The 12,039-nt window shown below is 34.4% G+C and overlaps 1 protein-coding gene across 1 annotated transcript in view; it reads left to right on the top strand.

The window, feature by feature from the left end:
- CEP170 (centrosomal protein 170) overlaps nucleotides 1-11,398 on the top strand; it is a 105,094-nt gene extending 93,696 nt beyond the window's left edge. Inside the window, exons 17-19 of the mRNA XM_075146544.1 lie at nucleotides 4,857-4,950; nucleotides 7,308-7,359; nucleotides 9,038-11,398. Of these exons, the coding sequence (XP_075002645.1) occupies nucleotides 4,857-4,950; nucleotides 7,308-7,359; nucleotides 9,038-9,324 (433 nt within the window). The 3' untranslated portion in view covers nucleotides 9,325-11,398. The remainder of the gene's footprint in view (nucleotides 1-4,856; nucleotides 4,951-7,307; nucleotides 7,360-9,037) is intronic.
- The last annotated feature ends 641 nt before the right edge of the window (nucleotides 11,399-12,039 follow it).

The following is a 12,039-nucleotide window of genomic DNA, read 5'->3' as shown; positions in this document are numbered from 1 at the left end:
TCATTTCTCTTTTTCCAACTCACCATTTTGGGGCTGCAGGATTATAATATTGGAAACAGGCCATTTGCTGCCTTTCCCTCTCTGGTTTCGCCAGCTATGTTCTTTTATGTATCATACTATTTATTTGAATATCCTAAACAAAAGACATAAATGTCTTTTGCTGTGTAAATTTCAGATACAAATGAGTTCGTGAAATGCAGGTGTACAATACAGTTACTCTCAAAAGCTGTGCCAAATTAACAGAGTACAACATCATTATGCGGAATTTATTACAAATTATGCAAAAGTTCACAACTTGAACAAGTTTAATCAACCTGTGCATGCTGTCATTTACTTTAATAGCTGATCTCAAAAAAACCGAGCAAATAAATACATGTGAAGAGGTACTTAAGCGTGACCATTCTTTGAAAGTCATTTTAAAAGGCGTTTGCAATTTGGAAATAGAAGCAAAATATTACATTGAGTTTTGTTTTGCACATAATTCTCTGCGAAAATACAGTGACATCCATAAGGAACTCTGCTTACCAATATTTTTTTTTTCCTTTTAAAGCTGCATCATTGGAACAAGAATCTTGCTTATTGACTGAATTATTTGTGGTAGGCGTCTAGGATGATACGTATCTTAAATTCCTCCAAAGCAGTAGATAGTAGATACTCTACCTTTTTCATTGTGCTGATTTTTCTTGATGGTTAGCAGTTTCTGATCTGTAAATATGTTGCTAGCACCGCTGTAGTTTACTTAACATAAAAAACTGAGTTCAGTACAGTGAGTTAAAACAAATTTATGTATGCAAATTCATTCAGAGAAAAGCAGGTAACTATAAAATCAAGTCTTACACTTCTCTGATTAATTTTCTGAGCTTAAAAGGTAAGTCAGCTACATTGTAATCAATGTAATAACGATGTGATCGTGTATGATATTATAAACATTTTATATACATTTAAAGAGAGAGGCACTGGATATTTCCATGAAAATACGGTGGAGACATTTTAATTAATAAGCAATTATTTGGCATATTCCCCAGAGCTGTGATCAAAACTTCCTTTTCCTGCTGCTCAGAATGGATTTGAATAACATGATGTTATTCATAACGTCATTACTATTTCAAATCAGAAAAACAACAATAGTTTTAGAATTGTTTTTAGAGAGCATATATAAAGCAGCTAATACCTATTACAGATTTTACCTTAGCTTTGTTTTGATGTGCATGAATTCAACCAACTGGTGTGCTTATATTCCTTTTACTGGAGTTAAGCCAGTTAAAATTTCTGCCCAGAACAGATGGAGTGAGAATCAATCAGGATTTGTCAAGCTAGCAGTTGTGTATTTTTCCAAAGTACTTGAACCTGAAAGGAGAGGAGAAATTTATAGAGGCACCAATAAGGGTAGGCCAATAAGCCTGACTATGTTTTAAAAGTCCTATCTCAAATTTTCTCGTTCACCAATGTAAACCTCTCTAATGAGAGCAGAGACAGTATAGGCCAATTACGGTCCTTACAAATCGCATCATACGTATTAAAAAATTGCATCCTTCCTATCTGGGTCCAAATGGAGAAAGGACCATGCTTCCCGTGAATGTGAAAACTCTTCTTTCTGTTATATTTTAGTTGCAATAGCTAGCTTTACAAAAAGACCAGTTTCACTTTGGCTAAAGTATTAGGAACATAAATATTTTCAGTCATTCTTGACAAGTGGATCTATCAGAAATTAAAATGAGCTGAAATCAATCATGAAAATAAATTATGAGGGTAAAAGGAAATATATATCTTCTTGCTTGACTAGTTTCTTCCCCACTTCATTAGGGCTGCCATTTCTGTTTTCTAATTTATAGATAATGTCCCGAGTTCTGTATCATTCCTACCTTATATTAAGAAATAGGATTGAGAGAAGCTTTTGACGCTGTATTCCTTGGCTAGGTTCTCCCAGTGCTGGCCAAACTGTTTTTTTTCCCCCAAGTCCTAGCATGGTGTTCAAATTGAACCAGATTCAGGTGCCTGGTTCTTTCCTTTCACCAAATCCTCTATACGTTTGTAATTTTCTTCAGGATAAGGTCATAGCTTGGTTATTGCTAAGTTACTTTTTTTATAATTTATTTTTATTCATTACTTTGTATAATCAGCTAGGTTATTATCTGCTGGTGTACACAAAACTACATTGTATTTAAAAATTCTGCAGCATTCTTGCCATGTATCCCGTAACCCGGTCTTTGCTAAAAAATTACTGTGGTGGCTTCTCAGAAAACAGATAAGCCATTTGTGTGCTTTTCTGCCTTTTATATGTTATAATGACTTTGTAGGAATTTTCAGAGATTACAGAGGGAAGAGGTAAGTAGGTTTTGCAGTGGGAAGACCTACGTGGTTTTATCAGTGCTCTACAATGTGAATACAGTATTATTGGCTTGCATTGTAGCAGGAAAGTACCTCTTCAGTCAGGCAAAATCTAGGCAAAGCATTCAGGTCAGTGCAGGTACTACTTGTCAGTCTCTCCGTTTGCTGTGCATCCTGCAAAGTGCAATGAAGAAAAATGGAGACTGAGCACAACCAAATAAGAAAGTTCAGACAGATTTGCCCCAGAAAGTAGGAAAGGCAAAAGCAGAAGGCGGCAGACATTTACAAATACGTTCTTTTAATATAAAGAGTGTGGTTAGAAGGAAGAAGAGCAAAGGAGACAGGGATGAAGACCCCTGGGAGGTTAAAATGTACTAAATGAAGAATTGAAAAAAATGTTGTAAAAAAGAAATAGGCTTCCTAAAATTACCGCAAAAACAAATTGGCCTGTCCACTTTATAGTGGAAATAATAACATTTTTTAAATCACTGTTTTCATTTTTTTCCTCTTTTTTTTTTTTTAAATAAAATGATCTATGAAATGGAAAGCTTTCAAATTCTAAAAGAGAAGTAAGAACATTATCTCTAAAAGAGGGTAAGACTGAAAACACCACATACACAAGCAAAGGCATTAATCACATACATAGAAATATTTTAATATAACATGAGCAAGAAGGTAAATTAAAAAAAAACAAGCAGTGTCACAATAACTTCTATATCTTTCCTACTAATGCTGTTTACTGCTAACTAAAGCCTTATTTTTTATGTTCCTGCTGATTTCCAGAGTGATATAAATGCTTTTAAAGGAGGGATAGTATACCTGTGTAAGATTCTCTGTATACTGAATCAAAATATTTCTAGGAGTTGCCTGGTTTTTAGTGTGAGATCCTATAAAGGATTTAATTGGCTCTGCTTTTTATTTATTTAAACTCATGAGTGTCAGGCAAGTCCTACATTTTCCATTGTAATTGGACTTTCTGATATGTAGGTTTGCAGATGTATGGCTTTGCAAGCTTTTGCACTCCCTTTCAGAACATAAAAGCAATCTTGTCAGATCTCTGGTGATGAACTTTGTTACGAGATGATGGCACTAGTTGAGGCCATAAAGTGTTTCATGTTTTCTTTCACTGTAGTTTTGATTATTTTTAATTTATTTTAATTTAATTTTTCCTTCCCCAAGAAGTCGGTATTAATGTTTACTCTTTGTATGCTTTGTACATTAATACACTAAAGTCACTTGCAGAAGTGACATTGTGTCATGAGAGTAGCACTTCCTCTCAGTGAAACATCTGACAAAAACATGTTCTGAAGCAGCAGCAAGAGAAGACCTCAAAGACAGAAGAAGAGTTAAAGCAGCTTCTGGATGGGCTGTCTACAGACATCTGTGTACTGATAAGATAATACAGGGTACATGTTTTGAAAAACTAGACTTTCTTGACAGGGTAATAATAGAGAGTGGGATTTTCCATAGGGTGTAAATAACTGAAGAAAGATTTAAAGAAATGCAGTACTAAGTCTCCCAGCATTTTTCAAATTCTTAGTCTTTATGAGATGCTAGGTATCATGAATTTCTGCCTTAAAAATTATTTCCTCAAAGACCTACCTACAGTAATAACTTCTTTAAAATGTACTGCTTTTTGGTCATGATTTTAAATTGGTTTGTTTGTTTGCTTAGTAGTTTTACTGCAGCTATTTTTGTACTTCTAACTCTGAAATACCAATTAGAAAAGAAGTGGATTTGGACTCTATGTCATCATGATGTCACTTAAAAAAAAATGAATACCCGGACCTTAAATATCCGCATGTTCCTTTTTTTTTTGTTTCAATTGTGCAAATGTAGACAGTTTAAATGATGTTTATGATACAACAATGAAAACAAAAATTAAAGCAAAGCATAAAAAAATGGGGAATCTCACAGTACGTAAACACAGTATGGGTTTTACAAATAATAGAAGTGACTTCTTTAAACATGTAATACAAGTGTTACTTACATTACTAGATCATATATATACAATTTCTGCTTTGAGACTTTTCAATGAAAGCAACTTCTATGAAATGCATTTTTCTTTTAATTTTCTGAATGGTTTATTTTTCATTAAATTAATATAAAATACAAATGTAAAAGAGTTGCATTTATTTACCATTGTTAATCTTTCTCTTCTGTTTTGCAATTATTATAAAATGCAGTGTTAATAGGGAATTCTCTGACTACTATAAAATAGTTGGATTTTTAAAAAAATGTCTCAGTGCTGGAGGAAAGAATCAGCTGTGTCTTTTCAACACCATAAGCAAGTATTTAGCTACAGAACTGCCATTTTAATGTTAGTAATAATTATGTTACTGAAACCCTGTGTGCCTCCCTGAAAATTTAAACTGTATGGTTGGATTCTGTCAGTTTTCAATATTTCAGATTTTAATTTTATTCAGTGCTCTATGCCGCTTTCTTGTATCATGTATCTAATCTTTCAGTTTTAGTTTGTTTATTTTTGTCTATTTTAAACATACTGTTCCTGAATTAATTTCTTCTAGAATATTATTTAAGGACAAAGACAGAAATTGGGAAGAAATTGAAAACAAGCTGCGAGCTGAAAGTGAAGTTCCTATTGTGAAAACATCAAGCATGGTAGGAATAGTTATCTTTTCTGGGATTGAATGAGCCTCTTATCTAATTTCTAAATGATCATTAGAGGAATGTGTTATTTTCAATTATATAAAGGCAAAAATCTTTAAAAGGTTTTATTTAGACAGTATATTTCAAGAATAAATCTAATCTTCAATAATTACTAAGACTTACTATCTCATAAAGAAACAGTCTTAAGTAACTGTTCAGGTGAAATTCTCAGATAAAGAATGCAATAAAAGGCATTTAGACTATATATAGACCATCAGTAGTTTTATTTAACAAAAGGTAGCAACCATTAGTTTGAATGTTGGTTTGCTTTTGAATGAACTTGTTTTACAATCTAAAGACTACTTTACATACTGATTATTCATACTTAATATATAATACTTAATACTATTAATACTGATAATTAATATTTAGAGAAACAGTTGTATTTTGCTGTATGTGAATGAAAATAATCTCTAGACACATTGCAATAAAAGCATTCTTCAATGAAAAATAATCATGCTGATTTTGTGTGGAAGCGATAACCGTAGGGTACCAACTACAACTCTAGTTGATTCATGTAGTCTTCTACCCCTGCCTAATTAGGGCCATTTCATGACCAGATTGTGTGACAGTGTGAGGGAACAGAGCACACATGTTGTCTCCTAGTATGCTTCTCCTCTGCTTCTAAACAAAGAGCATAGTGTTTGAAAAACATCTCTGCATGTGAGAGCAGGCGGAGGGTCTAGCTACGTTATCCTGTCTGGAGTATTGTGCTGTTAAGAATGTCAGCTTACAGAGGCAGTTTTCTTTTCTGAGGGAAAGATGGGAGAGGAAACTCCTTCTCACATACTTTGTACTGGACTGCTCAGAAGCAAACTGTGAAAACATTTCCTCTGGCATTGAACTGGCTAGCACTTCTCTGTTAGCTCATCATGAGTTATTAAACTCATCCAGATTGATTTTTCCTGGAAGTATTAAAAACTTGGCCCGTAAATGCAGAGTGGTATATTTTTTAAGAGCAATCATTAGTAACTCAGTGTCATAATTTATTAGATACACTGACAGTTTGGGGTTTTTTTTTAAAGTTTAATTAAGGAAGTTACTCATGGAAGTTTCTGATTTTAGAAATATGATAATATAAGGAGTTTCTCTTATCCTATCCATTTCCAGAATAAGATCAGAGTTTAGTGTTTCATATTCTAAATGCCATGAATATGGAGCTTTAAAGCCCATTAAAAAAGAAAAAGATTAGTTGTGTATTTATTCCTAAATTCAGCTTTTACAAAATTTTTTTTCAATGCATTAAAGCATCTTGCATTGTTTGAAAGTATAGGGTTTTTTTTTTGTCTATGCACTGATTTTCAAGTTTCTGCTCAGTTTTCAGAGCAATATGTTGTTCAAATGCAGTGCTTATTTTTACCTCGGAATTAAAAGTTAACGGAGGACAATTGTAGCTGGTGATTGTTTTGTCCTTGGGACATTTATGTCCAGCTCAGATGTGGAATCTGCTTAAAGATAATGATTTTGTAAAATCCAACATAATCAATCTCTTTGTCACCCACGAAAATCACATTACTTAGTACAGAATGGGTTTCTGAAATGGGTTAAATGGGTTTCTGAAATCAGTGCCTTTGAAAATTCTCAGCTTTTGAAGAGCACTGATAGCTCTCCTAGCAGTTGGATTAACAGTATTCTTCAGTGTAGGATCCTTCAATTGTAGGATTTACATATTTATAATTTAAGATGTGGTACATTTAATGATTGTTGTGTTTCTGAGAGCGTTGCTGTGGCTACGTCTGTGTTAGGAAGTAGTGCAGCACAGAGGAGAAAAATCTGTAAGGCAAACGAGTGCTGAGGACCCAACGTTGGTGTGCTGTATAGGGTCTCGTGGGCACAGGGCCCCATGGTTGCAGACAAAATCCCGATACAGTCATCTTGCTATTCTGACTCACATGTGAGCAAGGTTATAAATCACCCTGTTCCATTAATACTGGGTTTATACTGCAACTTTTCTTCAAAGGTTTGCTGTTACTTTGCCCCATTTCTACAGAACCGTGGTGTCTGTAAGTCTGTGCTTGAGAAGAAGTAGTGCAGGCAGATGGGCAAGGGACAGAGCGAGGTTTCGTTGACCCTAGCAGTCAGCCAGTGCGGAGGAGCTCTTGATTTCTGAGTGAGCCATGCCTGTCCAGCCTCAAGCTCTGCCACCCATGACCCATGGTGGACATGGCTGGGCCATCAAGGGTGTTCTTGGATACCAGGAGGGACAACCCAAATAGCATATTGCAAAGGTTGGGGAGGGGGATTGTTTGCTACTGATAGGTAGTTTGAGTCTCTTTTTCCTTAATGAAATACGTTTGTTTCTTTCCTAGGAAATATCATCAATCTTACAGGAACTGAAACGAGTTGAGAAACAGCTGCAAGGTACAAATCTTTTTCACTTTTCTCTTTTGTTGTTGCTTGCTTTAAATTTTTTTAATATATACCTATATATGTATGTATATAATGAAATAAAGTTATCACATTTTATTAAAATATATTCACAGTATCAGTTACATATATTAGTATCATATAATTGCTGGCACATTTGGTAAAGAAACATCACTGAGTTATTTTAAAACAGGAGAGTGACGATATCTTTTTATATAGGTGAGAAAAGGCTCAACTAAAAATGAAATAGTCCAGAGAAACTCAAAGGAATTATTTGTGAAACATTCGTAATAGAAATATTTTTATAGGTAAACGTTGAAGCGTAGGTGATAGAGAATCCTGAGATTAGGCTTTATAAAGTACTCTTTGCACATCAATAATACCCTCATGTGTAGCACAATTCAGTATAAGGAATGCACTGGGACCATAATCTATGGGAAATCTCAAAAAAAAAAACTTTATCTGATACAATAAAATGAAAATTTAGGATTAGCTCTTGACATCTTCCCTTCACACTACTGAATCCACTCTCTGTAATTGTGGAGCCCGCAGACTACAAAATAGAAAAGTTACTTTGCTTTTCATGTGCAAAGACTTACCTATGTATAAAACTGAAAGTAGTATATTGTGCTTACAAAGTCTGCTATTTAGGCATGTACCCATTTCTCAAAATCAACTTAAAAACTGAGTATATTTTAAAAAGAACTTGCAATCTTATTTGTGTGTTGTTTATACTTAGTTTATTATTAATTTGGAGTGGTCAAATGCATTAGTGGTCCATGTTTATACATAATCATTATTGTATTTGTTGTAAATTTCCTATATTTGTTATTTTTAGTATTCAGATTTAGTCCTACAATAAAACATGTTTTAAAAAAGAATGTTTCAGGAGGAATCATTAGCCACCTTTATAGACAAATTAGTATTTGTTTCATGCTCAGCTATAATTAAAAAAATGTTATTTTATTACAAATTATATTGTGTTTAGAGAACATAACAAAGAAATAAAGCCAAACCATTTCCTTGTGTACGCAGTGGTGTTCGAATAGATATTAGTACAGTTTTGGAAATAAAAAAGAGAGAGTTTCTGTTAAATGTGACAATGTGTTAATAGTACAGTAAAATGAAATTGTACTAGGTGCTTCAGTTTGCCCTCACTATGTGGAGGGAGAGGGACAATAAGTCCATCATTATGCATTAAAAAGGATAAATGATTGCTCTTTTATACAAATTTCATTCAACCATGGAATTAACAGCTATGGATGTTTGGGGGGGGCGGGTGTTGAATGAAGCATAATAAAATGGTAATGTTAGAGAAAAAAACCCTTAACCATGACTAAAAATCCTATCTTTCAGTCCCTATAAGCCAATCATAGATGGTTTGTCATCTCTCTTTCCTGTCCACGCATCAGGCAGTGTTTAGTTTGTGCAGTTTCATTTCATCTAAATGCTTTTAGATGAATTCATGTAAATGCTTTTAAATATATGTATAGGCTACATATATGTTGGATACACCACTCCTTTGTAGTGGGCAACAGACAATAAAAGCTCATGTCTGTCATCATAAAAATAAAAAATGTTTGAACAGGATTTTCATATTTTTTATGGTAACAGAAAATCTTATATTTTATGGTTTCTTCCCTATCCCTTTCATCTTTTCTTGATTGCTTAGCAATTAATGCTATGATCGACCCTGATGGTACCCTGGATGCTCTGAGCAACTTGGGATTCGCCAGCCCCATCTTACCAGCTCAGCCGAAGCCGAAGTCCAGTCCCGTTTCCCAAAGTACCCGCCCTCAAGTGCAGCCAAACTGCCAGCCCGAAGCTCGGGCTTTTCGACCCGCCGCCGTCCCCGTTGCAGCTGAATTTGAGAATGCTGAGTCCGAGTCAGATTTCAGCATACATTTCAATAGGTTTAACCCAGATGGGGAAGAAGAAGATGCCACCCTGCGTGAGTGACATCTCAGTGTGGATACAAAAACTTTTCATGTGGAATGTTTAGGAATAAAGGAAAAATTATAATACTGGTTTTATAATTTAAAAAAAAAAAAGGCTTGGTTGAACAGCAGTTGTTTTATTAAACCAGTTTTCTTTAACTGTGATGCTTTGATTGTCACACAAATCCTTTTCAAATCATAAAGATACGCATAGATACCAGTGTAGGAAAGCAGATTGTGGCAGGTTTGCCCTTTGTGGTTGTGTGCTTTGCAAAAGAATTATTATATCAGCAGTTTTCCCTTAATAGATTTATTTCTTTTTAAAAGCCATGCAAGCAGTCTAACATTTAATGTTACTGAAACCCCAAATCTCTTTGCCAAGCTGCTCTAATGAATGGACTTCCTCCACTAAAGTTTGTACAGAACTGTTGAACAAGTTACATTTGATTCTGAATTAGATGATTTATATAGGAAACATTATCTTTGACTACAATGACACATTACTGCAAAAGGTAAGACAGATTTCAGAAAGCATTCATTCTTGTGTACTGAAAATCTCACAGTTCTGTGATTTATATAACGTTGTTGCTGCGTAAATTGTCTTGGGGTTTACAAAGTTCACGTATTATGTTTGCACTAAGATTTGCTGGGAGTGATAGGTGAACATATCGGTATCATTAAACAGCAAGCAGTGTTTTGGTGTACATAGAAAACTGATAATACTGTACTTGTATTATCATTGCAGTGTTTTAATCCACTTTCTGAAAGGACTATTTGGCACTTTTTGATCTTCAAATGTCTTTTTTAATGTTAATGAAAGTAGAAGTATTTCATATCTCATTTCTGTCCAAATGTTTGTTGAAACTAGGAAACAAATTTAAACATACAGCAATGTGGGACATTTTAAAGCATATTGAGGCAAATGGGCTCTCACCAATTAAAATGCAACATAAGCTTACAAAAAAAATTACTGTTCCTTGGAATCATCATGAGATGTAAAATTTTCTTTAGGGGACTTGGAAATAGAGTTGTCATAATTTGCTTGATCGATAGATGCACTCCCAAGCAAATGATTTTATTTGCTTCTGTATATTTTCCTGTAGTCTTGCTAGTAAAGCTGTCTCTGTCTCACATATTTAAAAGGATTCTGGAAGACGACTGCTAACATAGACATTTTGCTTCTACCACTGAAAAGCAAGTCTATTTAAAGTTTCCTATATAAGCCTATTTTCCTTATAAGTTGTCCCAGTAACTTAACATTTGGAAATAATAATAAAAATAAAAGTAAATTACTTTGCATTTCCAGAACACTGTAATTTGGAGGAATGTTATTTCTGTTAATGTAACTAATAGACTGGAATTTTCCTATGTTTGCATCAGTCTCTATATATTAAGGTTAAAGATACAGTTTTGCAGCTTTTATGAAATGGTCTTTAATATTTCAGCAATAATCCTATATGACATTTGTTTAAAAAAACTACTTTCTGTACACTTTTAAATTGTACAGGCTTTCAGAAGTCAGTTAAAGTTGGACCAGTTAATAAAAATGCAAAAACTTTTTTTGTAGAGATGTAAAAACAAAACCACTAATCTGTTGTATAATGGATTTCATATTTTCTTTAAAAAAATTAAAAGCAAACAGCCTTCATGTATGGCTCAATATGCTCTGCTCCAGCTAACTGTGGAAGCCTGAACTACACTAGTTTACAGAGGCTACAAGAAAAGTTTTAGAAGGTGCAGAAGGGCAAAAATAAATCAAAACTAGAGCTAGGTTTGAAAACCGAGTGTACCAGACCATCACCATAATTCCTTCTTTTGTTTAATGCCTGGGAACATAATTTTTCCGCAGACTCGAGTGGAAAGTAGGAAATGGCTAGGAAGGATTAAAGGTGCAGGCTCTTCATGCGAGATTCTGTTTGTGTTCTTTCAGGCCTTTATACCTTTACGTTCTGTAATAAGCAATTTGCATTACTATGTTCTTATTTTGTATGAACACGTTCTCCTTATTTATTTTTGTTACATTTATTATGTATGTTATTTTGTTATATGCATTTACAACTCCATTTTTAAATAAAGTGTTTCTGGAACTTTACAAATGTGTGAATATGTAATTGAGAGCTGGGAAGTTCACACAGTCTTCCTGTCTAACTTACCTTTACTGAAATAGGAAATGACATTTTTTCATAAATGTCTTTTCTCCGGAAAAAGTTATATTATTGCCGCTGCTGCATCATTTATTCTGTGCTGACAGTATTGGCTCACTTGCCCGTACTCAGGTTCATTTCCACACCTGAATTGATTTTTCTGTGCAGAGCTAGAAGCAAAAATGATCCAGTGTGCCTGTGTTTCCCTTTGTAGAATGAAAGTAAATGAGGTTTAATGCACCTGCCAGGTGCAACAGTAGGTGCTTTTCAGACTGCTTTCCTTCTGCTTCTTATATTGGAAAACTTTATCGAACATTCTGATTTGGCTCCAGACTGGTTCCTTTTTTCCTTCTGTCCCAGCTTCAACTCCATACATGCTTTCCTGCAAGACACTAGATTTCCTTTTCTGTAGCTAGCTTCAAGCAAGAGCAAAACTGTGAGTTTAGTGTAAAGCTGCAAGAATTCTCTACCCAGCTTACGCATTTCAGTGTTGCCGAGCTTTGCTGTGACTGGGCAGCAGCCAGCTCTGATCTTGCTTCTGTGCCGCTGTTTTTCCTTTGTATCCCCTGTCAGTTGCATTAAGACTGCACTAG

This window comes from Calonectris borealis, chromosome 3 (genome assembly GCF_964195595.1).
Source record: "Calonectris borealis chromosome 3, bCalBor7.hap1.2, whole genome shotgun sequence".
NCBI classification, from domain to species: domain Eukaryota; kingdom Metazoa; phylum Chordata; class Aves; order Procellariiformes; family Procellariidae; genus Calonectris; species Calonectris borealis.
The sequence above is the reverse complement of the archived record's forward strand: the minus strand, read 5'-3'. Positions and strand labels throughout refer to the sequence as shown.